This window comes from Rhincodon typus, chromosome 4 (genome assembly GCF_021869965.1).
Source record: "Rhincodon typus isolate 14 chromosome 4, sRhiTyp1.1, whole genome shotgun sequence".
In the NCBI taxonomy this organism is placed as follows: Eukaryota; Metazoa; Chordata; class Chondrichthyes; order Orectolobiformes; family Rhincodontidae; genus Rhincodon; species Rhincodon typus.
This window is the reverse complement of record NC_063335.1, coordinates 33,832,299-33,851,557: the sequence shown is the minus strand read 5'-3', so window position 1 is coordinate 33,851,557 and position 19,259 is coordinate 33,832,299. Positions and strand designations below refer to the sequence as shown.

General features: G+C 41.3%; 1 protein-coding gene across 3 annotated transcripts in view; it reads right to left on the bottom strand.

Annotated features, from left to right (window-relative positions):
- nsmaf (neutral sphingomyelinase (N-SMase) activation associated factor) overlaps positions 1-18,948 on the bottom strand; it is a 64,663-nt gene extending 45,715 nt beyond the window's left edge. Inside the window, exons 1-6 of one of the 3 annotated variants that reach the window (XM_020531203.2) lie at positions 18,795-18,948; positions 10,765-10,854; positions 9,408-9,486; positions 5,243-5,307; positions 5,112-5,148; positions 1,131-1,181 (exon numbers count right to left, since the gene is read on the bottom strand). In XM_020531203.2, the coding sequence (XP_020386792.2) occupies positions 1,131-1,181; positions 5,112-5,148; positions 5,243-5,307; positions 9,408-9,486; positions 10,765-10,854; positions 18,795-18,838 (366 nt within the window). In that variant the 5' untranslated portion in view covers positions 18,839-18,948. Of the gene's footprint in view, positions 1-1,130; positions 1,182-5,111; positions 5,149-5,242; positions 5,308-9,407; positions 9,487-10,764; positions 10,855-12,747; positions 12,874-18,794 lie in introns of those variants that run through there. The other 2 variants (XM_048595990.1, XM_048595991.1) reach the window with 2 other exon arrangements.
- Positions 18,949-19,259: the final 311 nt, after the last annotated feature.

Here is a 19,259-nt window from a genome sequence, read left to right as displayed (position 1 = left end):
CATCCAGCTCTACACCTTGTTATCTCAGATTCTCCAGTATCTGCAGTTCCTACTATCTCTGAAATAATTTTATTACCAATTCCTTTTTATTGTTTTGCATTTAATTTGTTACAAAATCCAACTAATCTAAGCTTTTGCCTTTTGAACTGACAATGTGTTGTCCCCTAAATATGAGAAGGAATAGGATAGCAGAAGTAGGCTACTTCTTGAATACAGATATACTGAAATTAATAGTTAATTTGTCTAACCCAGCAAAGTAGCTCAAGTAAAAATGCAGGCTTTGACTCATCGTAACCTTGGCCTTTTTTTGTTGGAAAATTAAAATATAAAAATCTTGGAAAAAAGCTTGCATTGCAATCTTTCATCTACACTATGCCAAATTATGTGTTTTATTCCCTTCAATATTTCACAGGATTATCATTGCAGCACGGGCCCAGTGTTGGTAAACTGTGAATTCATCCAACTGCAGCACAATGTGAGCTCAAGGGAAAGAATCAAAATATGACACAGGAGCCCTTGTGGCACAGTGACAGAATCCCTGCTTCTGAGTCAGAAGATTCAGGTTCAAGTACCACCTGCCATGGAGGCGTAAATTTTACTTTAATAAAAATACAAAAATTATAAACACACCCAAGCAACAGTCTGAACAAAGCTCATACTTAAGATTTTGAAAGAATAAAGTCAAACACACAAAAACATGCCTTTTTCAAATAATAGGCAAATAGAATTTAAGCTATTCAGCCATTCTCAATCACGTTTTAATATGATAAATCTACAGTAATAAGGACATTTATTTTAAAAAAAGTTGGGCCAATGCATTTTCATTTAATGCAGGTGTTTGACATAAGAGATATAAAAATCCCTTCTTCAAAATCCACACTCTGCTGAACTTAATTCAAAAGGCATTGTGATGAACTATTGATTAGATCATACTTAAATATAAGTGAAGAGATCTTTACAAGTAAAATACTACATCAAATAGAGTGGAAATTTGCTGCAGGCATGATATATATCAAGGCAAGTTAAAACTGCGCAGTCTTTTACAGACCTAAATTTATTGCATAGAGCATTCAATAGTTCATTAATAAAGATTAATAGTTAAGGAAAATAAGGGAGAATCATCAACCTACTCTCTCAATTTTATATGGAGCCACTAATCTTTGTTCTTTGATTAAACAGATCTAAAAGAGAAAATAAAACAATTACTGACATTCAAAATACAGAAATCCCAGACTTCAACAGTAAACTTGATTGTAGTTGATTTATGAGATGAAAACACATTAGCTGTGAACTCACCAATCTACAAATGGCATATTTAGGGTGATTGCCTTGTGTGCCTGGTGGAACGCAGAGCCATACTGGAATAAGGTCAATCACCTTCTCCACTCCGCTAGCTTAAATGCCACAAGCTTCTCTCAGACACCTCACTCACTACCTTTGCTACTGCACCCACCTCCCACCAAGGCCCATGCACTACCAATCTCACTACTACCTGCAACATCTTCCCTCATTCAGCTCAATACAGGACATCACTAAACCTGCATGCCCTCTGCACTGCCTATTCATTTACTCAGAATACCTCCCCAACTGCACCAAAAATAACAGCATGCCACCTACTTTCATCGCCCGTGATACCTGCCTCTCCCTTTAACTCCGGAGGAAAATAGCCCAAAATAGGGCAGAAAGAGTCGGGATGGGTGGTGTGCTACTCAGCATTTAGCTTCTCATTGCTTATGTCCATGTCATAGAGACATACAGTATGGACTCTTCGGTCCAACTTGTCCACACCAAACATGTTTCCAAACTAAACTAGTCCCATTTGTGTGCACTTGGCCAATATCTCTCCAAACCTTTCCTATTCACATACCTGTCCAAATGTCTTTTAAATGTTGTAACTGTACACGCATCCACCACTTCCTCTGGCAGTTCATTCCACACACAAACCATTCTCTGTAAAATAGTTGCCCCTCATGTCCTTTTTCAAAAACTTTCTCATTTCTCCTTAAAAATATGCCCCTAAGTTTTGAATTTGCGCAGCCTAGGGAAAAGACCCTTGCTAGTCACCCTATCTATGACCCTCATGATTTTATAAACCTCTATAAGGTTTATAACCTTCAGCCTCCTACACTCCAGTGAAAGAAGTCTCAGCCGATTTTTATAAATCAAACCCTTAACTCCTGGCAACATCCTGGTAAATATTTTCTGAACCCTCTTCCTATATCAGGGTGATCAGAACTGCGCACAGAACTACTCCAGAAGAGGCCTCACCAACGTCCTGTCTAAGGATCTGGACAGGAAGCAGAGGCTGCAGTTTACTTATCATGCCAGGAACCCCTGACTGAATGCTATTTCCCTTGACTTGACTGGAGACTGCTGAAAACAATGCCAAGCCTCCTAGCACTGTCAGCACTAAATGGCACGGCAATACATCAGCACTGGCAGCCTGGTATCTCTGGCTGAGTGGCAAAGTGAAAAATGCAAGGCATGGATGCTGTGAACATTCAGGTCAGTTCAAAGTGAGTTAGAAAGCGAGTGAACAGGCCAGAGAGGCAGCCTGACCCAGTCCATGAGCTGGGTTCCTGCCCCTGAATGCAAATGTTCCTTGCTGCTGAGGTCCAATGATAGCTACTGTACACCCTGAGGTACAACATTTAAGTGTAGAAATGTACTGTTTGTGGATCAGAGAAGTGCCATGAGGTGTCTTAGAAGCTGGCACATAACAGATGCCAATGTGCCAGGATATGGTGCACGGGTGGTCATGTCCATGGAACATACCCTGAGATGCTGGTTTCTGATGTCTAAAAACATGGAAGCCCTTCAGAGCAAGCTGAAGACACCAGGGACCCACACTGACTTCAAAGTCAAGAATTCTGTGTCCAGTTTGCTTACAATGGATGGTACAATAAAAGTTGCACAATAATGAGGCTAGATGTGCCTTTAATAAGGGTGTTAAAAACCAATAATCACACTTAATGGGAGACAGGCCACTGCCTAGCGAGAATCTCGCCAGAATGTAGATAAAAAGACATAGTGAGTTGGACTTCTCACATGGTTCTGCCACATTTCCCACCATTGTCCATGTCACTCTGGCCCCAAAAGATTCTGCTTTTTATGATTATTGGTGGGTTGACAATTAGTGAGGATATTGAAGAATGTTTCCAATTGTGCTTCTATAGGAGTCCAAATATCCCATATGGCAATACCAATACACAACATTTCATTGAAAAAAAAATTGTGAGAACAGAGACACAGCCTCCGAAAATCAAAAAGCAGCCCTTGAGAAAATTTTTAAAAGAAGTCCTCAAAGGAAATAATTCCACGTCCACCTCCCTTCATATGCAGTATAATCACTATATTATTAAACTTAAAAACAAAGGCCAAAAAAAACTGTAGGGATTAGATCAACATGTCTCTCGGAAGGAGCGATCACAGTATGGTCAAATTTAAAATACAGATGGAGCGTGAGAAGGTTAAATCCAGTACCTATGTCCTGTGCTTAAACAAAGGAGACTATGAAGGAATGAGGGAGGAGTTAGCTAAGGTAGAATGGGAGCAAAAACTTTATGGTGGGTCAATTGAGGAACAGTGGAGGACTTTCAAAACGATTTTTTACAGTGTTCAGCAGAAGTATATTCCAGTGATAAGGAAGAACTGTAGGAAAAGAGACAGCCAGCCATGGATGTCTAAGGAAATAAAGGAAAGTATCAGATTGAAAAAAAACACATACAAAAAAGCAAAGAGTAGTGGGAAACTAGTAGACTGGGAAATCTTTAAAGGCCAACAGAAAGACACAAAAAAAGTTATAAAGAAAAGTAAGATAGATTATGAGAGTAAACTAGCTCAGAATATAAAAACAGGCAGCAAAAGTTTCTATAAATATGTAAATCGTAAAAGAGCGGCGAAGGTAAACATTGGTCTTTTAGAGGATGAGAAGGCCAATTTAATAACTGGGAATGAGGAAATAGCCGAAACATTAAACAATTATTTCGTGTTGGTCTTCACTGTGGAAGACACAAATAACATGCCGAAAACTAATGGGGGTTGGATTATGAGGAGAGACTGAATAGACTGGGATTATACTCATTGGAATTCAGAAGAATGACGGGAAATCTTATAGAAACATATAAGATTATGAAGGGAATAGATAAGGTGGAGGCAGGGAAACTAGGACTAGAGAGCATTGCCTCAAAATAAAGGGAAGCAGATGTAGGACTGAGGTCAGGAGGAACTTCTTCACCCAAAGGGTTGTGAATCTGTGGAATTCCCTCCCAGTGAAGTGGTTGAAGCTACCTCGCTGAATGTTTTTAAGGCAAGGCTAGACAAATTTTTGAACAGTAAAGGAATTAAAGGTTATGGTGAGTGGACGGGTAAGTGGAGCTGAGTCTCAAAAAGATCAGCCATGATCTAATTAAATGGTGGGGCAGGCTCGAGGGGCCAGATGGCCTACTCCTGCTCCTAGTTCTTATGCTATGTTCTGAGCCATTGCATTCACACAGCCCAAATCTTTTTTTTTCACTTCAGTGAAAGGCACTCTTTGTAATAATGTACAGTTCAGGTACTGAATATGTTTCTTTATGCAGGGAATCTTCTGAGATTCATCCTTCCAAATTATTTACTTATGTTTCATTTTGCTCTGTTGGACAGGACCTTGTATCACATGAGTTTTCTTACAGAAAAGCTACTGGGGTTAGATTTGCTAGTAACCTTGCTTTAACAGTCTACGGAAATCCAGCAACAGCCACTCAGACCACTTCCTCCTAGCATCACAAATACCTCCTTCCACTAAGCACCCAATGCTGCAACCTCTAGCTTGCCTGCCAGTTTTGTGTTACTGACTTTCCCAGCTCTAGGTTAGACAAAGGAGGAGATAGGTTAAAATGAAAACAGTAAGAAAGGGAAAATGAGAAACAGCAGGGAAAGCACTGACTAATAAAAAATCAGAAGAAGAGGAAGGAGGTAATGAGTAAATGATAGACTGAATGAGGGGGAAAGTGAGAGCATGACAGACAATTCTGATATGCAAGACTTGGAGAACAAGTTTGCATGAGAAACAGTGAACAGAAATGAAAAAACAACACACACAAAATCAATAACAACTGAAAGATTCTTACCTGACGGCACGTGATGCGGAATCCACAAATTTGATTTCTAAAGAGTGTGATTTAATTGAGATAAACATAAATTCACCAGAGTAATGTACTCAATAAAATTGAAAACCTGAATATACACATTTTAAACTCACTCTTCAAAAGGATTATTGTCTTTATCTTCTATCTCTTCAATTCTGCTGCATTCTCTGAAAGGGAACTGCAAATTTTTGGAGATCAGTGTACAGTACTAATTCTAATCTCCAAATTATACACAAGGGCTCGGGTTCAAACACAGTGAATTGAGTTTCAGTAGAAGAAATGTAAAGACATTGTGTACAGATTGATGATTTCAAATTAGGTCAAAATCATACATATAAAAATTTATTGGATATTAGTAGAACAGATCCTCCTATATTGCTGTCGTGAGAACTGATCATAAAGCAATGGTTCTGAAACTGAAATTTGCACATCCCAGAGTCGTTAAAGAGCTCATGAGGTTTTAATGTGAAACGTAGATGTCATCAACTCACCTGGAATTCCAACAGATCAGAAACCACATACAAGATTGATTCATTTGATTTATTGTCATGTGTACATAAGTACAGTGAAAAGCTTTGTTTACAAGCAGTACAGGCAGATCATTGTAAGCAAGGATAGAGGTATACAGGTTACATCGCACAGGGCGAGCACTAGGCAAGATCAACGTTAACAAGAACATTTGTTCCTGATTTACAGCGTCTGGAGTTCTTTTGGTTTTTATTTAATATTTAACTCACTGCCACATCTCTTCTAGGCATGCCCACCTTGAAGAAGTTCTGCTCCTCTCTCCGTCCAGCTACCATTAGTTCTGAGGAAGGGTCACCAGTCCCAAAACGTTAACTCTGACTTTTTCTTCACTGATGCTGCCAGACCTGCTGAGCTTTTCCAGCAACTTTGTTTTTATTCCTGATTTACAGCACCTGCAGTTCTTTCAGCTTCTATCCATAGACTCCACTTACACGGCTCACTGCTGTGGAAAGGCTGCCAACATCAACAAAGACTCATCGCTTCCGGGTAATGCTCTCCTACAGCCTCTTCCGTCAGGCAGAAAGTACAGAAGCTTGAACACACACACCAGCAGGTTCAAAAACAGCTTCTTCCCTGCCGTTATTAGACTGATGAATGGTCTTGGAGTTTTGTGATTGGTGCGCAGGGGATAATCATGGTGAAGTCCAAGCTGTAGTTGATGAGCAAGAGTCTGACGTAGATGTCCTTGTTGTCCAGATGTTGCAGAGATGAGTGCAGGGCTGGGGGTATGGCATCCTCCGTGAACCTGTTATGTCAGTAGGCAAACTGTAGGAAATCGAGGCAGGCCGGGAGACTGGAGGTGATGTGGGCCATGACCAGCCTCTCGAAACACTTCATGATTATGGAGGTCAGAGTCACTGGGTGGTAGTCATTAAGGCACACTGCATTTCTTTGGTACTGGGATGATGGTGGTCTTCTTGAAGGAGGTGGGGGCTTTGGCTTGTAGAAGGGAGAGGTTGACCATGTCGGTGAATACCTCTGCCAGCTGGTTTGCACGGGGTCCAAGTGCTCGGCTGGGGACACCGTTCGGGCCCACTGATTTCCTTAGGTTCACTCCCAGGAAGACCGACTTTACACCCGACTTTAAGGTTAAGTGAAGCAAGAACAGAAATTGCTGGAAAATCTCTGCAGGTCTGGCAGCATCTGTGGAGAGAAATCAGAGTTAAACATTTTGGGTCCAGTGATCCTTCCTCAGAACTAGGAAAGCTGGTGTTCTGAAGAAGGGTCGCTGGACCTGAAATGTTAACTCTGCTTTCTTTCCACAGATGCTACCAGATCTGCTGAGTCGGTCCTGCAATTTCTGTTTTTGTTTCAGATTTCCAGCATACACAGTTTTTTTTGTTGTGTTTTAAGTGTAAGTGAACAGTTATACAGTGAATTAAAACCTCATGAGCTGGTAAGAAAAATCTAGATTCATAGCACTATTTAATGTTTGCTTATTCAAGGCTTAGCACACAGGATCAGTGATAAGACATCCAATATTTGCAGACAGCCTGACAGAAAATTCCAAGGTTTAACACTGTGGATGATACAGTTTGTGGGTAAAAGGGGATTTTGAGTTTGAATCCAAAGAGTCAGAAGAACAACGTCCTTTGCCCCATTCCTCTTTTCTAAGAAGTTGTTCTCAAAGTTTCAGGTCAAAACCCAGTGAATGATCTTAACACCACAAGTTGAGGATTCCTAAAGAAAGTGGCCTTCATTGCTGCAACCTGAGGATCACCATATCTCAGGTGAGGTTGAGCAGACGAAACCTTCATGGTGACCGCAGCCAATGTGGGAATTAACCAGTGGCCGTTGGCACACCCCTGCATTGCAAAACAGCAATCCAGCCAACTGAGCTGTTTGACCTAATGCCAATCCTGACTGAAAACAATGAAATCATGATGTAACTTGGAATGTACATAATACCAAATACCAAAGATATTGCCCTTAAGGCAAACACTTTCCTTAGATATGTCACCTTTTTCTTCTTTCTGTGCATACACTTGGAATAGGTATACTCCATTGTCCCATGGTGTGTTATGAAGTCATTGAGTCATAGAGATGTATAGTACAGAAACAGACCCTTCGGTCCAACTGGTCCATGCCGACCAAATATCCTAAATTAATCTAGTCCCATTTGCCAGCATTTGGCCAATATCCTTCTAAACCATTCTTATTCGCATAGCCATCCAGATGCCTTTTAAATGTTGTAATTGTCCCAGTCTCCACCACTTTCTCTTGCAGTTCATTCCATACATGCACCACCATGTGCGTTAAAAAGTTGCACCTTTAAGTCCCTTTTAAATCTTTCCCTTCTCACCTTAAAACCATGCTCTCTAATTTTGATTTCCCCTACCCTAGGGAAAAAGATCTTGGCTATTCACCCTATCCATGCCCCTCATGATTTTATAAACTTCTATTAGGTCACCTCTCAGCCTCCAATGCTCCAGGGAAAATAGCCCCAGCCTATTCAGCCTCTCCCTTTAGCTCAAACCCTTCAACCCCAGCAACAGTTTTGTAAATCTTTTCTGAACCCTTTCAAATTTAACAAAAGCTTTCCTACAGCAGGGAGATCAGAAATGAATGCAGTACTCCAAAAGTGGCCTATTCAATGTCCTGCACAGCCAGAACAGGACGTCCCAAATCCTATACTCAATGCACTGACCAATAAAAGCAAGCGTACCAAAGGCCTTCTTCACTACCCTGTCTACCTGCGACTCCACTTTTGAGGAAGTATGAACCCGCACTCCGAGGTTGTATAAATGTGCAAAATTTCACAATACAACACTATCTGAATTTCAAGAATACAAACTGCACTAAGCAAAATTCCTTCCTAACCATTTGGAAAGCTTGTTGTATAACCAGAAGGAACTTTTTCCTCTTCAGCTGATTGCTGCTAGCGTATTACTGCTCTCTCTGCAGGTCTGTTTCCTCTTTTTCAGTTCCTATTTCTTTTGATCACTCTCTTTCTCAAACCTCCTCATTCCTGTCTTCGTGATCCTCTTATATTTGTGTGTCTCTGTTTCCTTCTGCATTTTATATGGGGAGTTGGTATTGGAGTGTAGAGAATGAAGGATGCTATCATGGAGCTTCAGACTACATTATACGAACATGCAGACAGGGCTGCAGGCCGTGACTGCAGTGGGATCAAAGTGCCTGGCATTTTTCTGGTCATGATTAAATTTTAAAGAGAAGTCTGAGGATCCTCAAATGTAACAATTAAACAAAAACAAAACAACAGAAACTTATCAAAGCAGATAAGGAAAAGCAAACAAACAACTGCATTGTCCAAGTATTTTATGGATTTTCTTACAAAACATGAAAACTGATCTTAAACACAATCAAAAGATGAACAGATTCAGTTCATCAACAGTAAAAGATACAAAAAAATAAGCACCAATGATGGCGGACATTTGTTTGGAGGTGCACAGTTCTTCATCGGAAATTTGAACAACTTATAATTAAAAAGGATAATATGATCAGTGACAAACCTCTGTATTTGGGACCAGAGGTTTATGGCAGATAGGGAAGAAACGTAATATTGGAAAGTTGCACCGCTATACTGGAAATGCAATTTACAAACTAAAGGAATTGAAAGGCAAATATAACAACAAGGCAAATTTAAACTTACCAGTATACACCAAATATCCAGTAACAAGGAGCAAGACAGTAGTATAGCTACAGTATTTGAAAAGTACTACAAAGGCACATAGAAATGGATTAACATATGTAAACTGCAAACATGAAAGCAATTGTTACTGACAGTACCTTTAATACAGGTTCTGATATTTGATCTGGTTCAAAGATCAGGGATTTCGAACATATCTTCAGGGAACCTTTAAATGTTCTGCAACAAACAGATACATTTAAAATGCTGGTGTCCACATAAATACATGATAAATAATTAATCTTACTGAGCTTAAACCTATGCATTTTATTTTGACCTACAGAAACTAGCCAGTTGGAAATAATGCAATACATATTAAAACAAAATTAAACAATCAACCCCTACTAGAAATCATTAATATAACATGGATATACAGTTAATGAAACAAGAGAACGTAATTGAAAGAAACAAAATCAAAGATACAAACAGCAGTGTTGCGAACTGTGGAATGGCTTATAAAACATGAATACAGAAGCACTAAGAATGTGTTTGCTATAGTTATTGCTCAGTTGGCTGGACAGCTGGTTTCTGCTGCAGAGTGATGTCAACAGCATGGGTTCAATTCCTACCCTAATGAGGTCATCACGAAGGTCCCGTCTTCTCAACCTCTCCCCTCACTTGAGATAACCCTCAGGTTAAACTCACCACTAGTCGTCTCTCTCATGAAAGAGCAGCCCTATGAACTTCTGGGACTATGGCTACATTACCTTTAATAAAACCCAAAGCTGACCAGGTTCAGTTTTCTACAAACTGTAAACTATATAAAGAAAATTGACTGAGGCACACAGTACTTTGCCATCTGAAATTTCTATATTAGATAGAGGAAAGGATATTGCTGGATGTCAACTTTTTGTGTTCAATTAGACACGACCAAAACAATTTGATATCAATGTTGAAAATGCTATCTTTTTCTTTTACAAAAAAAATCTATAAAAGATTGAAGACACGCCATCTGTACTGGTAGCCCTCCGCCATGTGGTCACTTATGCTGAGTAGCGATAGAAGCAGCATTGGTCTCAACTAACATTCATCTGCATTCATTTCCAGCAACTAGATGTCAATCAGAAAAGTGACAGTGCTGAGTCTTCTCCCAAACTGACACTGAAAGACATCAATGTTTCCTGCTTTTTAAGTGCATAATTTAACTTTTTTTAAAATATGGGTTAAAGTATTTGGCCTTTAACCACTTCGATCAAGGTCTAGAAATTCAACTCAGATCCTATGCTTAAAATTAAAGGAATTTTCCAACTTGTTACAAATATCAGGGAGCATTACTCTCCATAATGCATGTTAGTTTTTGTTTCTTAGCCTGGGATTAGCTGCTTTACAGATCACAGCTATACTTCACAGCCTCCCAATTGCCAGGCAACCAGTAAGTTGAGACACAAGTAGTCAGAGGCAGGTATCCCTTACACAATACAACAATTTAAATTGATATTTCAAAATTCCATACAGTACCTTTCTTCTCCTTTATTGTTGGTAAAAACATGATAAAATGTGTGATGGTCAAAATAATATTCTTCAAGGTCAAGCATCAGCAGAGAAAACCTGTTTGATATGAAAAAATCATTATGAACTGGGGCACTAAAAGGAAGTTATGCCTACACTATACATTTATTTTCTTATTTAGCAGTTGTGAAGTACAGTTCTTAGATTTGTACACAATTTACTTACACAGTAGGTGACTGCAGTTTTCAAATCAAACATGTAGTCTTAACTCCCCAGCATTAAACCAAATGTCTCACTCACACACACACAGAATATTAAGCACACACAATAAAACAAAAAATTCTACTAATAAGCCAAGTACATGCATAACATACAATTTGCATCGGAAAAATAAAGAAAAATAGTAAAACTGTTGTAAGAATCCTTGAAAATTTAGCACAATTACAGGGCAACAGTGGAGATGACCTGTTTCTCCTCCCACTCATCCTCCCCTCAGAAATTTACATGTAATAACTTAAACCAATTTTAGACTGAAGTTTTGATGTATATAAATTTCCTCAATCATTTGCACACTCTCCTGTTACATCCCCCAAAACCCAAATCAGACAATTTTCATCATTTGGCTCCAAAACAAAAGACCTCAGCATGTACGTTTCTTGCACTTAAACCAGTCCCCAAATGTAGAAAGTTACATTAAATATATTGGCTGAATCCAAAGTCACTACTTTTGTACTTTTAATGTGATTTTTGGATTTCTTTTTAATGATACCTGCAAAGTATTGTCTACAAACTTCAAAGTTTTATCACATCAGATACATTAAACACAAACTTATAACTACATTTAACAAAAAATGCCGTGCTTAATGCAGATGACTGATAGCTTGATGCCTTCAAAAGTTAATATTCAGATCATTAAGAAGGACCTAATGAAAGAATATGACATATGTCCCATGATTTCCGTGAACCCTAAACTTAATGTCCTAATTTTTGCTCATTCTACAGTACGACTTTTAAAATGTGTTTATTGAAATGTGGACATGTGGCCATCCCGTACTGACCTTGAATTGAGTCATTTGCTGTATCATTTTAGAGGCAGTTAAGAGTTAAGCACATTGCTGTGGATCTGGAATCACATGTAGGTCAGACCAGATAAGGATGGCAGATTGACTTCCCTAAAGGACATCAGCGACTCAGATGGGTATTTACAACAATCATTACATGGGCGCCAGCAGACTAGCTTTTAATTCCAGATTTTTATTGAATTAAAATTTCAGCGTCTGCCATGATGGGATTCAAACTCATGTCACCAGAACATTAGTCTGGGATGCTGGTTTCATAGTCAAGTGACATTACCATCATACTACTGCCTCCCTGATCCTACAGTAAGCTATAAAGATTCTTAAATAGTTTCTGTACAAGTTGTTATCAGTAAAATCTAGCCGCTTAACTGTAATCATCAGAATGCCAAGACTGCCTGGGGCAGGGCAAAACTAAGGCACTCAGTTAGCTGACAACAGTTGACACTGTGGGTCATTGGATCATCCAAAGCTCTAGGCTAAAAAGACAAATTATAGAAACATAAAAATAAGAGTAGAGCAATTTAGACCTATTTCGACATTTAACAAGATCGTATACCTGCCTTTGCCCCATTTTCCTGAATACCTTCGGTTAACCAAAATCCAAAAGTCAGATTTAAAAGTAACAATTGATCTAGCAAAGTTCTAAACTTCTGCCACGTTTTGTGCAGAAGTGTTTCCTAATAGAAAGCAAATATCAAGGGGATCCTCAAAGCCTCCTGGAGAAAGTGCAATATCCCCACCAACTCATGGGATTCCCTTGCCCAGGACTAACCAAATTCGAGAAGAAGTTTCTGTGAAGGAATTAAGCATTTCGAGCAGGTCCAACAAACCCAGGTGAAGGCAAACAAACAGAAGCAGCATAAGGAAATGTAAGCATCCCACCCTCCCAAATCCTCAACACCACCTCTCTCACTTGTGGCAGGGTCTGAGGATCCAGCATTCAACTGTTTAATTCCTTCCAGGGGCGAGGAAAATCGTCCCTGGTTCCATGGGACTAAGGAGTCAGAAAACAACTATTGTGGTTCAAAAACAGACGTTACTGGTGAAACTCAGCAGGTTGTGCAGCATCTGTGGGGACAAAGCAGAGGTAATGTTTCAAGTCCAGTGACCCTTCTTCACAATGCACAGGTTTCGCAAAGAGTTCAATATGTTTAACTCAGCCTCTGATCTGGAATAACAGTTTACAGAAAGTGGAATAAACATTAAAAGTTTAAATTATAATACGCTAAAATGGAACACTCGAAGTACTGTGGTCACTTATTTTTATTAAATTTTAAATGAAATATGCAACATATACAGATACTGGTAGAAGCCGATTGGAAAACAAAAGTAAACTACCAACAAATAGTTACAGTATTAAAATATGATGTGGAGGTGCCAGTGTTAGACTGGGATGGACAAGGTCAGAAATCACACGATACAAGGTTAAAGTCCAACAGGTCTATTTGAAAACACAAGCTTTCGGAGTCTCGCTCCTTTTGCAGGTGTTAGTGAGAGAGGTGTCATCAGATAGAATTTATAAGGTCAAAGGGTCATGGAACTGATGCGAATGTATTGAACAAACCTAAGATGGCTGTTAAATCTTCAATCAATCAGAAAGGAGATGCAGGTTTCAATTGATTCATGTGCAAATCTCAGAATTTCTTTCAAATCACTGCCCCGAGATAACTAAAGGTTTTATCGGTATCCCAGAGGTGACATCTCAGGTCAGAAAATGCATTTTAGGTGTGTGGCCTTGTTTAGAATCTTGTGTTTTAACTTGGAGTCAGACTGGCTTTATTTCCAAAGTAGGAATTTATAAAATGCCACATTGACTGTATGAACAAAACAGACTGTATCTGCAAATTAGTGTGTGTATGTGAGCATGCGTGTGTGACATGAACCCAAGTTCCCAGTTAAGGCCACCCTCACGGTAACCGACCTTGTCTATCAGTCTCTGCTCAGCGACTCTGCATTGTTGTGTATCCCCAAATCCACCTCAGAAGATGTTTACCCAAAGATCCAAGGCCGAACACTGAAGTGTTCCCCTACTGGGAGGGAACATTCCTGTCTGGCGATTGTTGCACGGTGTCCATTCATCCGTTGCCATAGCATCTGCATGGTCTCACCAATGTACCATGCCTTGGGGCATCCTGGCCTGCAGCGTATGAGATAGACAACGTTGGCTGAGTCACATGTGAATCTGCCGTGCACGTGGTGTTTGGTGTTCCCACTTGTGATGGTAGTGTCCATATCGATTATCTGACATGTCTTGCAAAGGCTGCCAATGACAGGGTTGTATGGTATTGTGGTCGATGTTGTCCTGAAGGCTGGGTAGTTTGCTGCGAGCAACACAGTATGTTTAAGGTTTGGCTGTTGTTTGAAGGTGAGAAGTGGAGGCGAAGGGAAGATCTTGGCGGGGTGCTCATTGTCATCGATAATGTGTCGAAGGCTGCAAAGAACATGGCGTAGTTTCTCCACATCTGGGAAGCACTGGACGACGAAGGGTACCCCATTGGTCATATCCCATGTCTGTTTTCTGAGGAGGCCATTATGGCATTTCACTATGGCACATTGGAACTGGCGATTGATGAGTTGAGTATCGCATCCCATTCTTATGAGGGCGTCCTTCAACATCTTCAGGTGTCTGCTGCAATTCTTCTCATCTGAACAGCACAGGGCTCGTCCATAAAAAATAGCTGTTTTAATATGTTTAAGGTGGGAGCTAGAGAAGTGCAGCATCGTGAGGTTATCCGTGGCTTGTGGTAGAGTGAAGTACTGAGGTGTTCGACTTGATGGAGATATGTGTGTCCAAGAATGAGACTGATTCTAAACAGTGGTCCATGGCAAGTCTGATGGTGGAATGAATCTTGTTGCTATCGCTACGTAGTTGTTTCAGTGATTCCTTGCCTTGAGTCCAAAGTAAGAAAATGTCATCAATGTATCTGGTGTATAGCGTTGGTCAGAGGTTAGGTGCAGCAAAGAAGTCTTGTTTGAACTTGTGCGTGAAAATGTTGGCATTTGGGGAGCAAATCTGGTTCCCATGGCTGTTCTGTGTGTCTGAATGAAGAACTGGTTGTCGAAGGTGAAGCCATTGTGGTTGAGGATGAAGCGGATGAGTTGTAGGATGGCGTCCGGAAATTGACAGTTGTTGGTATTGAGTACTGAGGCTGTTGCAGCGATGCCGTTGCCGTTGGAAATACTGGTGTAGAATGCCGAAACGTCCATTATGACAAGGAATGTTCCTGGTTCGACTGGTCCGTGGGTGCTCAGATTCTGTAAGAAATCCGTAGTGTCGTGACAGAAGCTGGGGGTTCCCTGTACAATGGGTTTCAAGATGCCCTCAACATAGCCAGAGAGATTCTCACACAGGGTCCCATTGCCCGATACCTAGGGACGTCCAGGAGTGTTGGTTTTGTGTATGTTTGGAAGGCAGCAGAAGTCTCCTACGCGAGAAGTACGTGCAATGAGAGTGCGTAGGGTACTCTGAAGGACTGGATCAAAAGTCTTGATCAGTCTGTTGAGTTCACGGGTGTGTTCTTTGGTCAAGTTGACAGGTAGTTGTCTGTGGGGTTTCTGGTTGTTCAGTTGTCTGTATACTTTCTTAATGTAGTCCGTTCTTTTCTGTATTATGATGGCTCCTCCTGTCTACTGGGTTGATGACAAAGTTGCGATTGGTCTTGAGAACATGGCGTTGCATTGTGCTTGGGTGATGTTTTGCACTACCTTATGAGTGGGACTGATGAATCTGGCGTTCATGCATTCCCTGACTAAGCATACGAATTAAGCCCAGGGCAATGGCCCTCCAGAGGGGTCCAATTCGACTCCTTCTTTGGCAACTCTCCGTCGACTGATCCAGTTCATTGGTTGTGTCATTGGGTTCGCTGCTGACATCTTGGAAGAATTCCTGGTGTCTCATTCATCTGATGAATTCCTCTGTATCTGCCACGAGACCAATGGGGCCCATTTTGGTGGTGGGGCAGTAATTGAGCTCTCGGCTGAGAACTTTGATCTCGTTGAAGGGTGTGGTCAGATATGTTGGCAATGGATTTCCCTATGGTGGTACCGTTTTCAACTGTGGTACCAAGGGAGGCTTGGTCACTGCTGGTGGTGATGCCAAGTTTCTCCAGTTTCTTATTCTTGGTGTGCACATAGGCAGTGTAGTTCTGTTGCCTCGTCTGTTTGGCAGTGTCTCGTAACTGTACTGCTGTGTCTTGAGCACATGCTGAGAATATGGACTCCATCTCGATTTCATGGTTATGGCACCTGTTGTAGAGTTGGTGTACAAGATGATTGAGGAGCTTGTGAGAGGTGCAACGGCAAAGTCTCTCAGCGTAATCTGTGTTGTAGGTCGACTTGAGTGGGTTCGTGATCTGCAGTTCTTTTGGGTTTTTTTCTGCTTTTTTACATTTCTGTAGAAACTTGATGTCTGTGTTGATATGCGTGATCTTCTTGGAGATCCTCTCCACTTTGAGCCAGCAGTTTGTGGTATCGACAGTACTCACAAAGTGGAGGTGCTGGTGTTGGGCTGTGGTGAACGTGGTCAGAAATCACACGACACCAGGCTATGGTCCAACAGGTTTATCTGAAAACACAAGCTTTCAGAGTCTTGCTCCTTGTTCAGATATTAGTGAGAGAGGTGGCATAAGACACAGAATTTACAAGCAAAAGACCAAAGGGTCATAAGAACAGATGCAAATGTATTGAGCAATACTAAGATGGCTATTAAATCTTTAATCAGTTAGAAAGAAGATGCGGGTTTCGAATGATTAATATGCAAATCCCAGGATTTCTTTCAAGTCACTACCTCCGATATACTGATAAAACCTTTAGTTATCTCAAGGCAGAAACTTGAAAGAAATTCTGGGATTTGCAAATTAAATCAATCAAAACCTGCATCTTCTTTCTAATTGACTAAAGATTTAACAGCCATCTTGGGTTTGTTCAATACGTTTGTATCAGCTCTATTACCTTTTGACCTTTTATTAATAAATTCTGTGTCTGATGCCACCTCTCTCACTAACACCTGAAGAAGGAGTGAGACTCCAAAAGCTTGTGCTTTCAAATAAACCTGTTGAACTATAACCTGGTTTTGTGTGACTTTTGACCTTATCCCATGATACCAACTTACATTTCTAAGCACAGTAGGGATAGGCATGTAGTAAGAAGAAACTGTACCTAATCAAACAAAAGCTGACAAGTGAAAAGAGGAGGTAGTAAGAGGACTGAAAGAATAATTGAAAATATAGGTAGTAACATAGTGGCTGTGAAAATGCCAACAGAGGAAATTAAAGTTACATTTGCATTGGCAAAGATTAGGACAGATACAGTTCCAAGAAGCATTAAGTCCAGGAGCTACACATTTTATTCAAATATAAAGCAATAAAGCAAAGCTGCAATTCAGTCATCTGATTTTTGACTACAGATAATCATCGAATCACTACAGTGTGGAAGAGGCCATTTAGCCCATCAAGCAAGTCCGCACCAATCCTCCAAAGAGCATCCCACCCAGACCGCCAACCTATCCCCACAGTTATCATGGCCAATCCACCTAACTTGCACATCTTTGGACAGTGGGAGGAAACCCACACAGACACAGGCAGAACATGCAAAAACTACACAGCCCAAGGCTGGAATTGAACCTAGGTCTCTGGCACCGTGAGGCTGTAGTGTTAACCACTGAGCCACCATGTCACCACAAGTAACTTTTGGTTGGACATCAGTAAGATGACTATTATGACATTGTAGCTTGCATGTTTTCTAAAAAATTGTATCCTCTAACAGGATTCAGTTGTATATAAGCACTGAATCACAGAGATATTTGTCCATACCATCACTCACCTCTGAGCTTCAACAATAGCTGTCAGCAAATTATTTACCTGCATTTCAAACAGAATTTTCTCCATAGTGATAAAGAGCATGAAGTTATTAAAGTTCCTGAAACACTGAAAGAAAACAAAAGCCCTACATTCAATCTGGCTAAGAGGGATTATTAAACCTGGCATCTATGGCTCGAGTTATTCACTAGATAAACATTATGATCCATGACTCTCATTCTCTGCACTCATAAATAAATACATTTTATGATAAGGATAGTCTATGTTTCAAACTATTGTGAGTTGATTTTGTTCAAATAAATGTATTTGAAGCACTGAACAAAGATCAGGAAAAATATTTTAATAAAATAACCAGAGGAGGATTTCCTGTCCCAATCACCAGATGGTTACAGGTTATAGGGCTGGGAATGGTAGATAGTAGAGTGTCATTTTGTCAAGTGATTAATCAAAGATTTTTGTTTTTAAATTACAACATCAATTAAACAACACTGGGCAAAAAAACTATAAAGTTATGTAAAACTACAAGGCCTGGACAAGGAAGTTGGCAGGAGACTTAAACAAAGACATCGAGGCTGCCCCAAGTCTCACACCAGGAAGCTCTTGAGCACAGAGAGCTCAACCTGCAATTGTATTGTTGCAAGTCTCTGTTATTGCGATCAGTTTGATTTATGCATCCTTTCTTGTTCTTTTTCTTTTGCAGCATTGAGTGAACTAAGGAAACTACCTTTGTGTATTTGTGTAGAATCATTGGTAGATGATTTCGTCTGTCTATACTATATCATAACACAAACCATCCTCCAAATACTGGGTCCTAGCTCAGTAGAACCCCTAAGCCCTGACCTTAATCCCCCAACCAACCCCAAACTCTACACCGCAATCCCCCCACCCCACCCTGATCTGAACTGCAGGCAGCCCCACTTCAGCACAACCCCTAACCCCAGACTCCAATCCCCAATCCAACACCCAATCCCAACCCTCAAAGCCCAGACCCGATCCCAGTCTCTGGATTGCTCCCCCCGAAGTCCCCAGTCCCCGGGCTCCCGCGGGATTTAGTTTGGCCCAGGACTCGGGCCTGGTTCTGTCAGCAAAGCCCGGGGCTCGAGTGAATCTGCAGCGATCATTGCGCTGAGCCGCGGCTCCTCACCTCTCTTTACAGCGACGCTGCTGCTGCTTCTGCACGAAGGCCATCGGGAGGAAAAGGCACCGGGACCACAGCTCAGAACCGGATCGAGCACCCAACTCCCCAAGAGCAACCGGGGACACGGACCGCCCACCGCGTGGAGGGAAGACCAACTGTGTGTAGGGACCGCCCTCCGGGTGTAGGGACCGCCCTCCGGGGATAGGGACCGCCCACCGGGGATAGGGACCGCCCACCGGGTGTAGGGACCGCCCACCAGGGATAGGGACCGCCCACCGGGTGTAGGGACCGCCCGCTGGGTGTAGGGACCGCCCACCGGGGATCGGGACCTCCCACCGGGGACAGGAACTGCCTACTGGATGTGGGAACCGTCCACCAGATATAGGGACCACCCACTGGGGACAGGGACTTCCCACCGGGTGTAGGGACCGCCCACCGGGGATAGGGACCGCCCACCGGGTGTAGGGGCCG